A 21,066-nucleotide genomic window follows, 5' to 3' on the forward strand; every position below is an offset into this window, starting at 1 on the left:
ATGGGGTTTTCTAGATATACAATCATGTCATCTGCAAACAGGGACAATTTGACTTCCTCCTTTCCTAATTGAATACCCTTTATTTCCTTCTCCTGCCTGATTGCCCTGGCCAGAACTTCCAACACTATGTTGAATAGGAGTGGTGAGAGAGGGCATCCCTATCTTGTGCCAGTTTTCCAAGGGAATGCTTCCAGTTTTTGCCCATTCAGTATGATATTGGCTGTGGGTTTGTCATAGATAGCTCTTATTATTTTGAGATACGTCCCATCAATACCTAATTTATTGAGAGTTTTTAGCATGAAGGGTTGTTAAATTTTGTCAAAGGCCTTTTCTGCATCTGTTGAGATAATCATGTGATTTTTGTCTTTGGTTCTGTTTATATGCTGGATTACATTTATTGATTTGCGTATGTTGAACCAGCCTTGCATCCCAGGGATGAAGCCTGCTTTATCATGGTGGGTAAGCTTTTTGATGTATTGCTGGATTCAGTTTGCCAGTATTTTATTGAGGATTTTTGCATCCATGTTCATCAAGGATGTTGGTCTAAAATTCTGTTTTTTTGTTGTGTCTCTGCCAGGCTTTGGTATCAGGATGATGCTGGCCTCATAAAATGAGTTAGGGAGGATTCCTTCTTTTTCTGTTGATTGGAATAGTTTCAGAAGGAATGGTACCAGCTCCTCCTTGTACCTCTGGTAGAATTCGGCTGTGAATCCATCTGTTCCTGGACTTTTTTTGGTTGGTAAGCTATTAATTATTGCCTCAATTTCAGAGCCTGTTATTGGTCTATTCAGAGATTCAACTTCTTCCTGGTTTAGTCTTGGGAGAGTGTATGTGTTGAGGAATTTATCCATTTCTTCTAGATTTTCTAGTTTATTTGCACAGAGGTGTTTATAGTATTCTCTGATGGTAGTTTGTATTTCTGTGGGATTGGTGGTGATATCCCCTTTGTCATTTTTTATTGCTTCTGTTTGATTCTTCTCTCTTTTCTTCTTTATTAATCTTGATAGCCGTCTATCAGTTTTGTTGATCTTTTCAAAAAACCAGCTTCTGGATTCATTGATTTTTTGAAGGGTTTTTTGTGTCTCTATTTCCTTCAGTTCTGCTCTGATCTTAGTTATTTCTTGCCTTCTGCTAGCTTTTGAATGTGTTTGCTCTTGCTTCTCTAGTTCTTTTGATTGTGATGTTAGGGTGTCAATTTTAGATCTTTCCTGCTTTCTCTTGTGGGCATTTAGTGCTATAAATTTCCCTCTACACACTGCTTCGAATGTGACCCAGAAATTCTGGTATGTTGTGTCTTTGTTCTGGTTGGTTTCAAAGAACATCTTTATTTCTGCCTTCATTTCGTTATATCCCCAGTAGTCATTCAGGAGCAGGTTGTTCAGTTTCCATGTAGTTGAGCGATTTTGAGTGAGTTTCTTAATCCTGAGTTCTAGTTTGATTGCACTGTGGTCTGAGAGACAGTTTGTTATAATTTCTTTCATTTACATTTGCTGGGGAGTGCTTTACTTCCAACTGTGTGGTCAATTTTGGAATAGGTGTGGTATGGTGCTGAAAAGAATGTATATTCTGTTGATTTGGGGTGGAGAGTTCTGTAGATGTCTATTAGGTCCACTTGGTGCAGAGCTGAGTTCAATTCCTGGATATCCTTGTTAACTTTGTGTCTCGTTGATCTGTCTAATGTTGACAGTGGGGTGCTAAATTCTCCCATTATTATTGTGTGGGAGTGTAAGTCTCTTTGTAGGTCACTAAGGACCTGCTTTATGAATCTGGGTGCTCTTGTATTGGATGCATATATATTTAGGATAGTTAGTTCTTGTTGAATTGATCCCTTTAGCATTATATAATGGCCTTCTTTGTCTCTTTTGATCTTTGTTGGTTTAAAGTCTGTTTTATCCGAGACTAGGATTGCAACTCCTGCCTTTTTTTTTTGTTTTCCATTTGCTTGGTAGATCTTCCTCCATCCCTTTATTTTGAGCCTATGTGTGTCTCTGCACGTGAGATGGGTTTCCTGAATACAGCACACTGATGGGTCTTGACTCTTTATTCAATTTGCCAGTCTGTGCCTTTTAATTGGAGCATTTAGCCCGTTTACATTTAAGGTTACTATTGTTATGTGTGAATTTGATCCTGTCATTATGATGTTAGCTGGTAATTTTGCCTGTTAGTTGATGCAGTTTCTTCCTAGCCTTGATGGTCTTTACAATTTGGTATGTTTTTGCAATGGCTGGTACCGATTGTTCCTTTCCATGTTTAGTGCTTCCTTCAGGAGCTCTTGTAGGGCAGGCCTGGTGGTGACAAAATCTTTCAGCATTTGCTTGTCTGTAAAGTATTTTATTTCTCCTTTATTTATGAAGCTTAGTTTGGCTGTATATGAAATTCTGGGTGAAAATTCTTTTCTTTAAGAATGTTGAATATTGGCCCCCACTCTCTTCTGGCTTGTAGTGTTTCTGCTCAGAGATCAGCTGTTAGTCTAATGGGCTTCCCTTGGTGGGTAACCTGACCTTTCTCTGTGGCTGCCCTTAACATTTTTTCCTCCATTTCAACATTGGTGAATCTGACAATTATGTGTCTTGGAGTTGCTCTTCTCGAGGATCTCTGTGGCGTTCTCTGTATTTCCTGAATGTGAATGTTGGCCTGCCTTGCTAGATTGGGGAAGTTCTCCTAGATAATATCCTGAAGAGTGTTTTCCAACTTGGTTCCATTCTCCCCATCACTTTCGTAGATTTGGTCTTTTCACATAGTCCCATATTTCTTGGAGGCTTTGTTTGTTTCTTTTTATTCTTTTTTCTCTAAACTTCTCTTCACGCTTCATTTCATTCATTTCGTCTTCCATCTCTGATACCCTTTCTTCCAGTTGATCGCATCGGTTACTGAAGCTCGTGCATTCGTCACGTAGTTCTCGTGCCATGGTTTTCAGCTCTGTTGGGTCCTTTAAGGACTTCTCTGCGTTGGTTATTCTAGTTATCCATGCGTCTAATTTTTTTTCAAAGTTTTTAACTTCTTTTCCATTGGTTCGAACTTCCTCCTTTAGCTCGGACTAGTTTGATCTTCTGAAGCCTTCCTCTCTCAATTCGTCAAAGTCATTCTCCATCCAGCTTTGTTCCGTTGCTGGTGAGGAGGTGCGTTCCTTTGGAGGAGGAGAGGCGCTCTGCTTTTTAGAGTTTCTGGTTTTTCTGCTCTGTTTTTTCCCCATCTTTGTGGTTTTATCTACCTTTGGTCTTTGATGATGGTGATGTACAGATGGGTTTTTGGTGTGGATGTCCTTTCTGTTTGTTAGTTTTCCTTCTAACAGTCAGGACCCTCAGCTGCAGGTCTGTTGGAGTTTACTGGAGGTCCACTCCAGATCCTGTTTGCCTGGGTATCAGCAGCGGTGGCTGCGGAACAGTGGATATTGGTGAACCGCAAATGCTGCTGCCTCATCGTTCCTCTGAAAGTTTTGTCTCAGAGGAGTACCCGGCTGTGTGAGGTGTCAGTCTGCCCCTACTGGGGGGTGCCTCCCAGTTAGGCTACTCGGGGGTCACGGACCCATTTGAGGAGGCAGTCTGCCCGTTCTCAGATCTCAAGCTGCGTGCTGGGAGAACTACTACTCTCTTCAAAGCTGTGAGACAGGGACATTTAAGTCTTCAGAGGTTATTGCTGTCTTTTGTTTGTCTGTGCCCTGCCCCCAAAGTTGGAGCCTACAGAGGCAGACAGGCCTCCTTGAGCTGTGGTGGGCTCCACCCAGTTCGAGCTTCCTTGCCGCTTTGTTTACCTACTCAAGCCTGATCAATGGTGGGTGCCCCTCCCCCAGCCTCGATGCCGCCTTGCAGTTTAATCTCAGACTGCGGTGCTAGCAGTGAGTGAAGCTCCATGGTTGTAGTACCCTCTGAGCCAGGTGCAGGATATAATCTCCTGGTGTGCCGTTTGTTAAGCCTGTTGGAAGTACGCGGTAATAGGGTGGGAGTGACCCGATTTTCCAGGTGCCATCTGTCACCCCTTTCTTTGACTAGGAAAGGGCATTCCCTGACCCCTTGTACTTCTTGGGTGAGGCGATGCCTTGCCCTGCTTCGGCTCACACACGGTGCGCTGCACCCACTGTCCTGCACCCACTGTCCGGCATTCCCCAGTGAGATGAACCCGGTGCCTCAGTTGGAAATGCAGAAATCACCTGTCTTCTGCGTTGCTCACGCTGGGAGCTGTCACTGGAGCTTTTCCTATTTGGCCATCTTGGCTCCATCCCCTGCTAAATGAAGATTTCTAAGTTCTATGTGCCAGACTGCATATTTCTTCTTCAGTGTTTTACAGTCCCTATTTTCTTTTAGGTAAAATGATGGAATTGGATGAGATAGTCTCTAAAGTTCTTTCCTACTCTAATATTTTGTGATTACATTTCTTGTGTAAACTTTTTCCATAGAGGAAGAAGGTGTCTTCTGGAAATGAGAGAAACAGATAGTGAAATTGAAATCATACAATTGGTATTCTACTATGCTTCAGTCATGTTGCATGGAATGTCCCAGACATATGTGGAAAACTAACGTTAATAGTGCTGTTTGTATTGGCACATATATTCTTAGTTCAGTGAATTTATAAATAGTTGTCTTGTCCTAAAAGTTTAATTCTGAGTTGAGAATTACCTTTTGAATTGAGAAGATATTATAATTCAGTATTTTAACAATAACTTTTCGTCAGCTTCTTCTCTTACCAGTACTTCTTAACTTCCTTTTAGCCTTTTCATTCTCTTCTCAACCTTTATATATTAAAGAAATTTCTTCTCGTTCTGTATACACTCTTCCAATGCAATATTATTTATTTACCAGGCATCAGTCATACAATCATACTCTTCTGTGCCGAAGAACCCCACTTAGGCCTTTGGACCCAAATATCACTTGCCTCCTAGACATCTTCTTTTGGATGACCTCTAGGCACCATAAACCCAAGAGATGGTTAAAATTGAATTTCAGCAATGTGTTTGCCAAAATGGCATACATTGTAAGTAGTGAAGTCAGGATGTGAACTTGGAAGTCAGATTCTGGAGCCTTTATTATTTTTTCCCTCAGTGGAAAAAAAAATTTTAAGAATTTGTTTTCGTTGTGAAATAATCTCAGTCTTCGCCAAAAGTTGGAAGTATGTTATGAAGAAGAATATTTTTCCTTGGATTATTTGAGAGGAATTTACTACCTAATGCACCTGAATATTTGAAGTATTTATTAGAGCATTCTCCTTCATAACCATGGTATATCCATCAGAACTGAGAAATTTACATCAATATATTAACACATGTAACCTTATTACGTTAATGAAAGATTGATACATTACTACCACCTAATTTCATTTGAGTTTTGTTTTACCAATTCTTTTCCCAATAGTTTCCTTTATAGGAAAAGGATTTAGTTTAGAATTAGATGTTACATTGAATTGTTATATCTGTGTATTCTGAAATAGTTCCTTGATCTTTCCATGATCTTGAAATTTTGAAGATTGCAGGCCAGTTAATTTGTAGATTGTTTCATGACTTGAGTTTGTCTGATTTTAGATTTAGCTTATGCATCTTTGGCAGGAATGTCATCGAAGAGATGCCACGTTCTTCCCATTGCATCTTATCAGGTGGTGCACAATTTTGATTTGTCCTATTTCTAATGCTGACTTTGATTACTTGATTAAAGTGTTGTGTGTGAGTGTTCTTAACTGTAAACTTGCTCTTTTTTCCTTTGTAACTAATAACTCTCATGGGGCAGAATTGTGAAATTATGAATATATTCAATTTCTCATTAGACCTTCAATTCGTTTATTTATATCAGTCTGAATTTACAGTTTTCTCTTTTTATTTAGTGTTTTACAATATTTAACTACCCTTAATTATTTGTCCCAGATTTGGGCAGCCCTTTTAAGTTGCTTTTGTTTCCTTTTGAATGTCTCCATGATTCTTTGAACTTATCAACAAATATTTTCAGACACAACAAGATGTTCCAAGCGTATCCTGTGCTTACCCTGTCTCAGCTCTGGATTCAGCCATTTCTGTAAGGAGCCCTGCTTCCTTTTAGTAAAGAATGATTTTTAGAAGCCAAGATCTAGGTGCTAGGTAGGTTAGCTGATAGTGAGGTGTCACTGCTCCCAGGCCCTTTCAGTAGACAAAGTGAGGGAATTTGTGCATATCCGTGTACACACACGTATAAATACATACACACATTTGTACATATACATATGGTCTTACCTGTTTTGTGCTGCTATGATAGAATACTACAGACTGGGTAATTTATAAAGAACAAATTTATTTCTCGCAGTGCTGGAGGCTGGGAAGTTCAAGATCCAGGCACTGGCATCTGGTGAGGGACTTTGTCCTACATCCTCACATATTAGAAGGCTGAAGAGCAAGAGAGGAACTCCGTCCACCAAGTCCTTTTATAAGGGCACCTGATCTCATTCATTAGGGAGGAGCTCTCATGACCTAATCACCTGTTGAAGACCGTATCTCCTAATACCATCACATTGGCCATTAAGTTTCAACACCTGAGTTTTGGATGGGACACATTGAAACCAAAGCACATATACACCATTTTGCTTGTATTTATCAATATACATTGACCAGGGCCAGGCATGGTGGCTCACGCCTGTTCCAGCACTTTGGGAGGCTGAGGCAGGTGGATCACTTGAGGCCAGGAGTTTGAGACTGGCCTGGCCAACATGGTGAAACCCCTTCTCTACTAAAAATAGAAAAAATTAGCCTGGCTTGGTGGCACAAGCCTGTAATCCCAGCTACTCAGGAGACTGAGGCAGCAGAATTGCTTGAACCCGGGGGACGGAGGTTGCAGTGAGCCAAGATCCACTGCAGCCTGGGTGACAGAGCGAGACTCTGTCTCAATAAAAAACAAAAAACAGACCAAGAAGCAGCTTCTCCGCCCTTTCTAGGATCTCTGCCTGGTTTGGCCCACCTGCCTCCACCATGTCCATCAGGGTGACCCAGAAGTCATACAAGGTGTCCACCTCTGGCCCCCAGGCCTTCAGCAGCCGCTCCTACACAAGTGGGCCCAGTACCCGCATCAGCTCCTCGAGCTTCTCCCGAGTGGGCAGCAGCAGCTTTCAGGGTGTCCTGGGCGGTGGCTATGGTGGGGCCAGCAGCATGGGAGGCATCACTGCAGTCACGGTCAACCAGAGCCTGCTAAGTCCCCTTGTCCTGGAGGTGGACCCCAACATCCAGGCTGTGCGCGCCCCAGAGAAGGAGCAGATCAAGACCCTCAACAGCAAGTTTGCCTCCTTCATAGACAAGGTACAGTTCCTAGAGCAGCAGAACAAGATGCTGGAGACCAAGTGGAGCCTCCTGCAGCAGCGGAAGTCGGCCAGGAGCAACATGGACAACATGTTCGAGAGCTGCATCAACAACCTCAGGCGGCAGCTGCGGGAGTACTAGGAGCTGATGAACGTCAAGCTGACCCTGGACATCGAGATCGCCACCTACAGGAAGCTGCTGGAGGGCGAGGAGAGCCGGCTGGAGTCTGGGATGCAGAACATGAGTATTCATACGAAGACTACCAGCGGCTATGCAGGTGGTCTGAGCTCGGCCTATGGGGGCCTCACAAGCCCCGGTCTCAGCTACGGCCTGGGCTCCAGCTTTGGCTCTGGCGCGGGCTCCAGCTCCTTCAGCCGCACCAGCTTCTCCAGGGCCGTGGTTGTGACGAAGATCGAGACACGTGATGGGAAGCTGGTGTCCGAGTCGTCTGACGTCCTGCCCAAGTGAACAGCTGCGGCAGCCCCTCCCAGCCTACCCCTCCTGCGCTGCCCCAGAGCCTGGAAGGGAGGCGCTATGCAGGGTAGCACTGGGAACAGGAGGCCCACCTGAGGCTCAGCCCTAGCCCTCAGTCCACTCGCTGGGGAGTTTACTACCTGGGGACCCCCGCTTGCCCATGCCTCCAGCTACAAAACAATTCAATTGCTTTTTTTTTTGGTCCAAAATAAAACCTCACCTAGCTCTGCAAAAAAACAAAAAACCATATGTATGTGTGTATATATATGTATGTATGTATGTGTATATATAATATCTGAATTGATGCTGTTCTATATATATGTATATAGACGCTTCAATATATATATTATCAATTCAGATTGACACCTTCAATTCCATTCCAACACCGCAAGTTTTATTCTAGTTTTCACCTTCACCCTATTTGTAACTCCCCTGTCAGTGAGAACATTTCATAGTTATTTTAACTTCTAAGCTCTATTGGCCTTATTATATAATGGCTACCTTTATTAAAGTGCTTAATGGGTCAGAGGCTGTGCTAAATGCTTTGCTTTCATTATTTGATCTTTCAACAACTCTATAAAAGCTTTTTAGAAAAAAAAAAAATGGAGACTAAAAGAGATGGATATGGGTTCCCTGTGCAACAAGTGAAGGACAGAACTGGGATTGGAACCTTGGTCTATGTGACTTAGATATCTGTGCTCTTAATTATTATACTGTTTTCAGCTAGTGCTACTGTAAGCACAACTCTTTAGGATTAACTCCTAGAAGAAGGATTGCTTGTTTATGGGGTATGCACATGTAAAATTTTGATAGGCCCTGATACATCACCCTCTAATAGGTTATTCTATTTCATAACTGCCAACATTAAGAGCACTCACTTTCCTGTATTCTCCTCAACATTGATATTGTCACTTATTTTAGTTGTGTATGTTTTTTGTTTTTTAAATCAATTCAAAAACCCTGTCCCTCTTCAGTCTCCTCATACTAAAGCCTATCTGTCAGTTTTCTTCTCAAAACTAGTTTCATGATTTTCTCTTATTCTTAGAAAACTATCCAAAAATGTTTCTGGGTAGCATACAGAAAGACTGTATGATATGGCGTCTGCTTATCTAGTCCCACCTCCCTCTGTATGTCGGTTCTCACTCTGATCTGGCACCCTATGCCTGTGTCAGTTTTCTCACACATGCTTTCTCTTGCTTCTGTGTTTTTGTACATACTGTCCCGTCTGTCTAGAACACTCTTTTTTACTCCCCCATTCCCTGTTCAGCTACCCTTTTCTTCTTAGCCATATCTAGCTTATTCACTTTCCACTGTAGATTCACTGTAAAACCTCTGTTAGATGCCTTTTCTGTGTGGTTTATTACCTTAAGGTTTTAAAGATGTTACTTCAGAATTTTACTTTTATATACAGAAAGAAAATGCTGGTTAAGTAAGGTTTCTTTGGTGAGTATGTAAGAGAGTAAAGGAAACCTTATTAGCTATTAACTGTATTCATGAAAATTACCAAGCAAATTATGATCAGTTTTAAAAATCTTCTAATGGTTTATGACAGACTACAATGTAATTTAATCGTGCTTTTCTCTGTAAAGTACCTGCCATCCTGGCTGGACTTGACCCCAGGGACATTGTGGCTGTGCTAAATGAAGAGGGAGGCTACCATCAGATTGGACCAGCAGAATGTTGTACTGACTCCTTTATTATGTCAGTGACCATAGCATTTGCCACCCAGTTGGAACAGGTGAGACTTTCCATGAGATTGGTGACTTATGAATAATTTGAAAACATTATGTAAAACATTTTACCTTTCAGGTATTAAAAAGACTTGCAAGTAGACTTTTTTTTTTAACTTTTGAAAAATTAGTTCAAAACATGTTTTCTTTCATACTAGAAAGAAAACTTTAATTTAGAAAAAATCGGTTTTGATGATCTTGATTGTAAGAGAATAAATCTCTCAGGATTTAGGAGAATGGCCATCAGTTAACATTGTTTTCCATTGTACTGTATGGCATTGTAAGGACTGACATGAAAGGATTTTTAAATTTGTGAACAATTTACTTTTTGAAGAAACTTGCAATGTCAGGAATACTTTCTGCCACTAAAATTTAATGCCTACTATTTTATCTTGTTTATAAACTAATAAATTAAGCTATTACTATCATGGATGCTAGCAGAGACACTGGTTCTTGGATCAGAAACAAAGGAATTTATTACGCTTAGCAGAGCAAGAACATGAATATTGGTATATTTCCTTCAGTTGCCCTTACCCCAAGTCCCATAGGGACTACACAGAGGGGCCCAGGTGGTTGCTCTGCACATAGTGGGTTTTATCACAGCTGAGGAAACTGAATTTGGGGAACCTGCCACTTTTATTGTAAGCAGTAAGCAGGCCTAGTCTTTGTCCAAGAAGACACATTACCTTATCTCTCAAGCTGCTTAAACAACCCTGGGAAATGGGCTGAGTAAAAGAGTGGTCTGGGCCTTGCAGTCTTGCCATACTCTGCAAGAATGTGCAGGGATGCTCAGAGCTCATGGTAGATTGCCTTCTTCCCAACAGCGGCCCAACACAAAACTAGCTGTTATTCCACTGTCCTTCTCAACTCCACTTCCCTTTTTTTTTTTCCCTCCTCTGCTATCAACTTGGTCTATTTTTCTTGACTTTATGTTGTTCTATAGTAGCTGAAATGAATTAATACTTATAAAAATAGATAAGATGGTTTATAACTGTACAATTTTTATCAGAGTATTCCACTCCCCACTTTTTCCCCTAAGAGACAGGTCTTTCTTTGTTGCCCAGCCTGGAGTGCCTTGGCATGATCATACCTCACTGTAGCCTCAAGCTCCGAGAGTCAGTTGATCCTTCTGCCTCAGCCTCCCGAGTAGCTGAGATTACAGGCATGTGCCACCATACCCAGCTAATTTTTAAATTTTTTGTAGAGACAGGGTTTCACTATGCTGCTCAGGCTGGTCTCAAACTCCTGGCCTCAAATGATCCTCCCACCTCAGCCTTGCAAGGTGCTGGGATTCCAGGTGTGAACCACCATGCCCGGCCTTATTTACTTTCTTAGAGGAACAAAATGTCCATGTAATCCACATTCACAAATGAAATATGCAATTAGTGGCCACATTTTTATTTGACTTGCAAATACATGCAAATTTGACTTGCAAGGTACATCAGGTAAAGATTTTTCTCAGGAAATGTGTTTACTTTGTCACAGTGAATTCATCCCCACTATGTAAAGAACTTGATGTTCTTTGAGCATTTACTCTCTCTCTCCTAATTTGATACTGTAAATTTCTTCACTGATACATACGTACTTTTGCCTTTATATCAGTTTCCATATTTTTCTTCTCTTCTTAAAGCTCTGCTTGTGGATTGTTATAATTTAATTTGCCACTCTAGTTGCAGGGAAAGCCAGATATCTATTGCCTTTTTATTTATTAACCACATCAGAACACTCTTGTCCATATGTCAGATAATTAGGAATGTACTGTATTTTTACTGCATTGTTACCATATTTGCAAAGCATTTTATTTTTTATTTTTATTTTTTTGAGATGGAGCCTCGCTTTTGTCACCCAGGCTGAAGTGCAGTGGTGCAGTCTCAGCTCACTACAACCTCTGCCTTCCCGGTTGAAGCAATTCTCCTGCCTCACTCTCCTGGGTAGCTGGGATTACAGGCACCTGCCATCACTCCTGGCCGGTTTTTATATTTTTAGTAGAGATGGGGTTTCACCATATTCGCCAGGTTGGTCTCAAACTCTTGACCTCAGGTGATCCTCCTGCCTTGGCCTCCTAAAGTGCTGGGATTATAGTCGTGAGCCACCATGCCCAGCTGAATTTTAAATCACTGTTTTAACACTTTTATCCTCCTTAGGAAGGCATAATTGTTCATATTTATTGATTACTTAAGGTGTAATACTTTGTATAATAGACATTGTGCCACCCACTCTGAATATTTTGCGTTTAATCCTACCACAATCTTAGAGTTGATCATTTTCATTTTAGAGATAAGGAAACCAAGTCTTAGGAAGATCTTACAGCTAGTTAATGGCCCAAGTATTTCTGACCATGTGGTCATTTTTAATATTCTCTTGTTCCCATATAATGCTCTCTTGCCTCTTAATGAGTTTGGAATAAGATAGATTTGAGTTGGAATCTCATTCTATTTTCTAGCTCCTTCAACTTAGGCAAGTTACTTAGCCTTTTTGAGGCTTGATTTTATATAGTCGTGATATTTACCATCTTTTCAGTTTTGCATGAGGAATGAGGTAATGTTAGTAAGGTGCCTGCTTAATGTTAGTAAGGTGCCTACCGTGTTGTTTGTGAGAAGCTACATTTGTATGGTAAAGTTTCCTGTGGGTAATTGACCTATTGAGTCCATAACTTTTAAAAACCAATATAATACAGTTCTTGGTGATACAGGTGAATTACTGGGACAAATTACTATTTCATTTTAGTTTTTAAAAAAACAACACAGGTTACTGTCTGGCAAACTGTTTACTATCTCTATAAAAAATTAAGCCTGATAGATTCCTCAGAATGTTAAACAGAATTACCACATGATCAGCAATACTACTCCTAGATATATACCCAAAACTATTGGAAACAGGTGTTCAAATAAAAATTTGTATGTGAGTGTTTATAGCAATACTATCCATGATAGCCAAAAGGTGAAAACTACCCAGATGCCCTCAATAGATGAATGGATAAACAAACTTTGGCGTATCTATACAATTAAATACAATTTAGCTATCAAAGTACTCCCTGTGGGTGGTATGGCACACACCTGTAATCTTAGCTACTTGGAAGTCTGAGGCAAGAGGATCCCTTGAGTCTCAGCAGTTCAAGACTGGCCGGGGCAACATAGCGAGACCTCCATCTTTATAGTAAAAAGGAATGAAGGCCAGGCACAGTGGCTCACGCCTGTAATCCCAGCACTTTGGGAGGCCGAGGAGGGCAGATCACGAGGTCAGGTGATTGAGACCATCCTGGCTAACATGGTGAAACCCCGTCTCTACTAAAAATGCAAAAAAATTAGTCGGGTGTGGTGGCGGGTGCCTGTAGTCCCAGCTACTCGGGAGGCTGAGGCAGGAGAATGGCATGAACCTGGGAAGCGGAGCTTGCAGTGAGCCGAGATCACACCACTGCACTCAAGCCTGGGTGATAGTGCGAGACTCTGTCTCAAAAAAAAAAAAAAAGGAATGAAGTACTGATACATGCCACAACATAAAGGAATGTTGGAAACATGCTAAGTCAAAGAATCCACACACAAAAGTCCGCATATTGTGTGGTTCCATTTATATGAATCATCCATAATAGGCAAAAATTCCTACAAGCAGATTTGTGATTTCCAGGGACTGGGGGCAGGAGAGTATGTGTGGTGGGTGTTGCTGCTTAATGATTGTATTGTTTATGTTTGGGATGAAATTAGCTGTTTAGTTTTTTCCTCTCAACTTAGTCAAGAAAGCATCAAGCAATAAACAAATTTACAAACCTTTTCAGATGCAAATCAGTGACTTAGCACATGTTACTATAAAGTTTTAGTAGAATGGAGGATTGAGTTTGGAGCAGGAAGACCGGCTAGTGACAATCTTGCTTCCTTCTTTTCTTAAATATTGAAAGTTGAGAGTAGGAGAAAAATAGTCTCTAAATATCAGGATAATAAAGAATTTTTAAAGAATTTCTCCCCATAATGGGAATAATTTAGAATTAAATGTACTGTGAAATATATAAGGATCTTTATTAATGTTTTTATTGCTTTATGATTATGAAAGAAAGTAAAAAAATGAAAATCTTCTCTAAACCCCTCCAGAGTAATCACCGTAATGGTTAGTGTGTTCTTCCCTAGGTATTTTCCATTTTCACATAACAACAGCTAACTGTGTGCTAGGCATTGTTGTAGCAGCGACTATGTATCTCTTTTAATCCTTCCAACAACCCTAAAACAAGTGCATACACACAGTGATTAATTTTTCTAAAATTTCACAGTGAGTTACTGATGGAACTAGAGTTAGGGTTAGGGATCTGACTCCAGAATTTGTGATTGTAACAATTATAAGTGCATAGGTGCCCCTCTCAATGTGTGTGTAAGTCCACATGATTAAAATCTCCTCACTTAAACATGAATACATTTTAAAGGGCAGGATTAAAATAACTTACATTTATTATGTGTCTGGTACTGTGCTATTGTAATCTAAGTGGTTAGTACTTTTATTTTCACAAACTATACAAACTATCCTGCAATTTTTTTAAACCAACAGTATATCTTAGAGAGGGATCCTCAACCCTCAGGCTGCGGACTGGTACAGGTTTGTGGCCTGTTAGGAACCGGGCTACACAGCAGGAGGTGAGCAGCAGCAGCGGCTAGTGAGCATTACAGCCTGAGCTCTGCCTCCTGTCAGATCAGTGATGGCATTAGATTTTCATAGGAACACGAACCTTATTGTGAACTACACATGCAAGGGATCTAGGTTGCATGGTCCTTATGAGAATCTAATGCCTAATGATCTGAGGTAGAATAGTTTCCTCTTGTAACTATTCCCCCTATACCCTCCTGTTTGTGGAAAAATTATCTTCCATGAAACCAGTCCCTGGTGCCAAAATGGTTAGGGACTGCTGTCTTAGATAACTTTCATGTTAATGTCTTATTATTTAGCAGCCATGGTGTATGATAATTATATGTAAGCCCTCTCCTATTGATGAACACATTAAATGCTTATAGCTTATTGTTTAACAGTATGCTAGTGAACATTAAAGGTCTGTTAGAAAATATTTTATATTTTGTAGGACAAGAATCTCATCACTTAGTCATATGTGGCCATGAAACTAGCAACTCTGAAAAGTAACACTCATAGTACAAAAGGTATTTTTTTGGTGTTATTTTCATAGGCCTCTAAATTTTGACAGAATAGTTAAAAACTTTATCAGAGACCTCAACTAAGATGTTATATATTAAATAGCCTGGATTAAATTACTTTAAAACCTTTTCTCATTCATAACATAGAGCCTCTGATGGCTGAGAAGTATGAGTTGAAATAAAATATGTGAAAATAAGGAAAGCTCAGTTTGAAATATTTAATATCTTTCTTCTAAGTAGAACTTTCACATATTCTTTCATGGACCAGTTGAATGCAATGAAAACTTTAAAACAACATAAATCTAAAGTCTTTTAGACTCTGCTTTTCTAAGACAACCCTTTTTTAAAAAAATTAGTAATTTGGTAGTAATTTGGCAGAAATTCAGAAATTTTATTTGAGGGGTTAAGACATCAAATAAAAAAAATAAACATTTTAGCAAATATTTTTGGAATGCAATAGATACACTAAGCATGTTTAGTAGTTTAGAAAGTAATACTGTTTTCCTTTTTCCTGAAATGTTTAGTTAATTCCATGTACCATGAAACTTCCAGAAAGACAGCCTGAGTTTTTCTTTTACTACTCTTTACTGGGAAATGATGTTACAAATGAACCCTTCAATGATTTAATCAACCCAAACTTTGAGCCAGAGAGAGCATCAGTTCGCATCCGTAGCAGTGTAGAAATTCTTCGTGTTTACCTGGCTCTTCAGTCTAAACTACAGGTGAGTATTGCAGCAAATCGTTTTTCACTGGAGGTGGTCTTTTAAGTACCTAAACTTAACCCTATTTCAATAGTAGAGGTTATCTTTCTGCCACATCTTCTAATTTTTTAGGTACTATCCTGAGTCATGAAGTTGTTGGCATTATAATTACTTCAGAATTTTATGAGATAACACCTCTTTTCCCAGGAATTGAGAAAAGAGGTATATCAGTTATCAGTCCTTTGCAATAAAAAAAATTATACCTGGAGCCTAGAGTAGCGGGCATGGGCAAGGTTTCATTATTGTTAGTGGAGATACTAGGTGTAGGCACACAGATGAGAGTCTCGATTTCAAAATATATATGCCTTACTGCTGTTAAAAGCAGTGAGGTAAGACAGCTTTCTAAAATCTGCCCTTGAGTTGAATATTTTTTATGAACTCTTTTTGAATTGGACTCCATTTAAAAGCAAACATTGGCGGAGCATGATAGCTCACACCTATAATTCCAGCACTTTGAGAGGCTAAGATGGGAGGATCACTAGAGTCCAGGAGTTCAAGAATAGCCTGGGCAACATAGCAAGACCCTGTTTCTACAAAAAATAAAAAATTACTTAGACACAGTGGTGTGTGCCTGTAATCTTAGCTACTCAGGAGGGTGAGGTGAAAGGATTGCTTGAGCCTAGGAGTTGGAAACTGTAGTCAGCTATGATCACACCACTGTACTCCAGCCTGGGCAGCAGAGCAAGACTCTGTCTCAGAAAAAAGTTAAGTTAACCTTACCTAGTAAACATTACTCTTCTGTCTTTTATGACACTTCCTTTTGATCAAACTGAAATAGGGTGGTGTTATATATGGTTAGATACTCATTTGTTTAAAATAAAGTAATGGACAGGAGGTGAGAAGAAGCATTAGGAAATTTTAGTAGAACTAAATTTTAGAGATGGTTCTACTAAACCCAAGATATTTAGAAAACTGAAGACTATATAAAATGATGACATGCAGGAAAAAGCAGTTTGAATTTTATTCTGTATCTAACATATCAGTCCTTACCAAAAGTACTGATTATTAGTTTCTAATGGAGGACATTTACATCATAAAAATACTTTTTTTTCCAGCCCGTAAAAATGTTACACCTTAATATAGTAACTTTGAGACTAAGTTACAGGTCTCTCTTAACTCTTTCACTGATGATATTAGAGCTAAATATATTTTACAGCATGATTGCTTATTTATTATTCATTAAAATACTAAGTTTGCTAAGGCTTCAGTATAGTAAGGGAAAACAAGTTATATAACATTTATCTGGAACAGTCTTTTTTTTTTTGTACTTGTCAAAGGTGGTAATACTGAACTTTTAATTAGCTATCAGTGATTAACAGTATATTCCACTCCAGAGATATTCTTTTATTTACTGTTAAGCACTCTTTTTAATATGAGGTTTGAAAAGCAAGAAAAGAGAAGTTCTCAAGATATCTTATGGATGAAAAAAACAAAACTATTTGAGGTTTTTAAATTCCAAATCAGGATTGATCCACTGACTTATTTTTTGAAACTGTGTTTAAATTAATGGTAAAATGGAAATAGAAAAATGTTGAGGTATTTCTTTGTTTTTTTGTTTAAATTCATGGATTAGTTATTTTGTTATACACTTTGCATAGCAAAATATTAAAGTAGCTCACCAAAGAGACAGAAAAAGAAGCAATAACATATGATTATGTAATACCGAAAGAAGAAACGAAAAAGGTAATAGCTATTATTGAGTTTTTAGTAAACTTTGTGTTTTATCACCAGTTTTAACAGTTATGTGTGAGAATTCATTACTTAGTCACTTCAGGTCAATAAGGTATAACCTGCATTATATTTTCTTTCCGTGAATCATTTTACAACTTCTTATTAAGTTTATGATGTTTAGGAGAAAGGAGAAAGTATAAAGCCCTATTTTGTTTTTTCCCTTTCGTATTAGATTCATCTCTGCTGTGGAGACCAGTCACTTGGAAGTACAGAAATACCTTTAACTGGATTACTTAAAAAGGGCAGTACAGAAATCAACCAGCACCCAGTCACAGTCGAAGGTGCTTTTACCCTTGACCCTCCAAACAGAGCCAAACAAAAGCTTGCACCTATTCCTGTGGAGCTAGCCCCAACTGTGGGAGTGTCTGTGGCTCTGCAGAGAGAAGGCATAGACTCCCAGGCAAGTAGTGGCCCTCCTTCATTCCCCCGGCTTCACTAGTCCCACTCATGATTACTTGCAAAAGTTGAATTTCAGAAGAGTTACCTTCATAAGGATATATTTATTAATCTTAATTTGTGACCTTTGTTATATGATACCCTTTCTGAAAAGGCCTTTCTGAAAAGTGCTGTGACTTCTGTTGTGGCTTATAAGTGATCCTACCCAGAGCCCTCTTAGCCTTTGAGACAGTCTTTTCGTGTAGTGGAAACCCACTTATGGTCTCCCCCACCCCCAACTCCAGAAAAGGAACTCCAGTGAAAGAGAACATTTTTAGACCTAGTTTCTGGGAATCTGCATTACTGGTATCTTTTTGGTTAACACAACCTGAGCCAAAATAAAATCCTTGGTTCCTTAGTGCTTTGTAGTCCTCATACTCTTTAGTCAGCCTCCATGACACAGATGATTATTTATTTGACTGTGTATGTTTTTTTTATTGTATCTATTCCCAGAATCAACTTTATCTTGTTCTTTCAAAAAGCTGACCTGTATGCAGGTTGTGAATTAAAGATAGAAGAACCGAAATGAGTGTTTAAAAGATGCATATACATATATTTTTAGTGGGGAGTGGAGTAAAGGAGAGAAAGTCATACTAGACATGTATTTTTTCTCTTTAGGAGTATAGTTCTCCATTGTACTGCCTTGGTAGGAATAACTATTCCCAGGGACACCTATGCCTGACTACTTTTCTCAAATATCCCTTCTTACCCATTAGGATGCATTTTGGTATTCAGCTCTGGATATCATATTTCCTCTGTTCATCTTCCTTTTTCTGGTCCTAGATGCTATAAGGAAATTTGCAAATTATGAAGAAAAATAGACTAGGAATATCCAAACTGGGAAAGGAAGCTTATATTTTTTAAAAAACAACGCCAAGTTTTTTGCTTAATTATGAAGGAAAGTTCTTTGCAAATTATACTTTATTTAAAAATTGTTTTCAGTCTTTAATTGAATTAAAGACCCAGAATGAACATGAGCCAGAGCATTCAAAGAAGAAAGTTTTAACCCCCACAAAGGAGAAGACACTTACTGGGCCAAAATCACCAAGAGTGTCCCCTGTTCCATCTCACAACCAGTCACCTCCAACAAAAGATGATGCAACAGAAAGTGAAGTGGAAAGTTTACAGTATGATAAGGACACCAAACCAAATCCAAAAGGTAAGGTTTTTTGTTTGTTTACAGATCTTTGAGGTACTGCATTTTGCAGCCATCTAAAAAAGGAGAACTTCCATGAGTTATGAGTAAAAATTGTGGGTTTGTTAAGAACCAATAAGGCTGGGCACAGTGGCTCATGCCTGTAATCCCAGCACTTTGGGAGGCCGAGGCAGGTGGATCACCTGACATTGGGCATTCAAGACCAGTCTGACCGACGTTGAGAAATCCCATCTCTACTAAAAATACAAAATTAGCCGGGCATGGTGGTGCATGCCTGTAATCCCAGCTATTCGGGAGGCTGAGGCAGGAGAATTGCTTGAACCCAGGAGGTGGAGGTTGTGGTGAGCCAAGATCGCACCATTGCACTCCAGCGTGGGCAACAAGAGCGGAACTCCATCTCAAAACAAAAAACAAAACAATAATGTGTGGAAATATAAAAAATTTCAATGCAAAGTCATTGCAGTCTATCTAACTTCAAAATATAATTCGCTAAATTAAGGTAAGAGAATTTTTTTATTTTACTTGTACGCTGGAAATATCCTATTCAATAGACATTAAATAGTATAGTTTTTGCAAATAGATTTTTTAAATGATTAGATTCTTAAATATCTTGAAGTTTGGAGAAAACAGTTATTAACTGCCTCTTCTAGTAAACTCATAATAACCATTTTTGATCCTAAAGTTAAGAGAGTCTGAGAATGCATGTTTATCTAATTTAATAAAATTTTTCCATCCATTGCAGTTAGTAGTGTAAGTAACTAGTAGTGGATTAGGAGTTAGATGTCTTTGCTGTAAGTTACATCTCTGTCACTGAGTAGCTGTGTGACTTAGGCCACTAACTATCTGATCTCTAATAGGGTTGGACTAGATATCTGTCTTTTTAAGTTTTAGCTTTCTGTTATTTTAAATATGCCTAAAATAACCAAAATTACTTTAAAAAGGTGATGTCATTATATCTCAGTAAGTCTCATATACAACCCTTCAAATGTTGAGTTATGTGCCTCTTGGAAATAAGTTAGTGCCTGCTAGGCTGCAGTCATGTATATTTCTCTATTGGTTCTGTACGTTTTCTGTATGTATTGAGAGTAAGCTCTTTTTTCACACAATTCTAGAATGGAAATTGAAACCTGGGTTATTTTGTTTGAGTTACTTTTAAGATACCTATACCTCAATTCATATGTTCATGAGACAAAATAGCCCAATTCCTGCTTAAAGGTAAATGAGATGATAGCCTTAAACTGTCTGTACAATTTAAGAGAAACTGTTAGCAAGTGTGATTATTTTGTTTTATTTTATGTTCATTTTAGCCAGTTCTTCTGTACCTGCTTCACTGGCCCAGCCAGTGACTACATCCAATGCTTCAGAAGTAGCTTCAGGACAGAAGATTGCTGTACCAGCAACATCACATCATTTTTGCTTTTCAATAGACTTAAGGAGTATACATGCCTTGGAGATTGGTTTTCCAATCAACTGTATATTAAGGTGTGATTTGATTTTGTTTCAAAGTATTATTTTTTGAAGAGAAAGGACTTTCCTGTATTTGGGGAATTGCAGAGAGAGAAATGTCACCAAAGAAGTTGTAACATTTGTTAAATCAGTGGACTAAAAGGGGGTAAGGCTATATCCTAATGATTATGAATTCAAACAAGGGTAGCATAGTAGTAGAAGAGGTAACTGTCTTATTATTCTGGTATAATAATTGTAGGCATTTATAATAATTTATTCTAAGTAATATACATATATGTATTTTGATAAACATATATAATATGCCATATAAAGTACAATGCCTCTTAAACTTCAAAAGTGCTTTTTTTCTGGAAAAAGGTATTCCTGGTTAAAATAATGGTAGTGTATTGTCTGATTTTTCTATAAAACTGTATTATAATGGGAGCTCATATTCCTAGTACCTACATTTCATAGCTATGAATCTAAACACCATACTTAATCAGCTGTAAGTGGAATGTGTCTACATTGTTCTGTATTAAGAATTTTATATAATATATGTCAGTTCTATAGTTTTACACAATAATTTGTTTTTAATGATGTTACATTTTTATAGTCTTTTGTGCCCGAGATATAAATTAAATATAATACCATAATGTATTTAGTTTGGGGTAGTTAGCATCTCCTCATAAATTTCTTTGGAACAAGCATTAGCATTTGCAAAAGTTGAGGAAATAAGTTGTTACAGTCCACTTAACACTCTTCATAGAATTCATTTGATATGGACTAATAGTTCTGTCTTTGAATCATTTTAAGGCACTTTAAAAATGCTGGCCATTTAACTTGTTGTGTTTGATAAATTTTCATACCATGCTCTGTATTGGTAGGAAATTGTAGTTTGCAACCTGTGTCATGGAATTGGTTAGGTAACACTGGTATTTGAAAAATTTCTCATCTGCATGACTTC

The 21,066-nt window shown here is 38.7% G+C and overlaps 1 protein-coding gene across 1 annotated transcript in view; it reads left to right on the forward strand.

Annotated features, from left to right (window-relative positions):
• The window catches only part of CEP120 (centrosomal protein 120), an 83,402-nt gene that overhangs the window by 21,355 nt on the left and 40,981 nt on the right, over window positions 1–21,066 (forward strand). Inside the window, exons 5-9 of the mRNA XM_032156564.1 lie at window positions 9,307–9,455; window positions 15,098–15,295; window positions 17,238–17,465; window positions 18,443–18,659; window positions 19,964–20,138. Of these exons, the coding sequence (XP_032012455.1) occupies window positions 9,307–9,455; window positions 15,098–15,295; window positions 17,238–17,465; window positions 18,443–18,659; window positions 19,964–20,138 (967 nt within the window). The remainder of the gene's footprint in view (window positions 1–9,306; window positions 9,456–15,097; window positions 15,296–17,237; window positions 17,466–18,442; window positions 18,660–19,963; window positions 20,139–21,066) is intronic.

Source organism: Hylobates moloch, unplaced genomic scaffold (assembly GCF_009828535.3).
Source record: "Hylobates moloch isolate HMO894 unplaced genomic scaffold, HMol_V3 SCAFFOLD_6, whole genome shotgun sequence".
NCBI lineage: Eukaryota > Metazoa > Chordata > Mammalia > Primates > Hylobatidae > Hylobates > Hylobates moloch.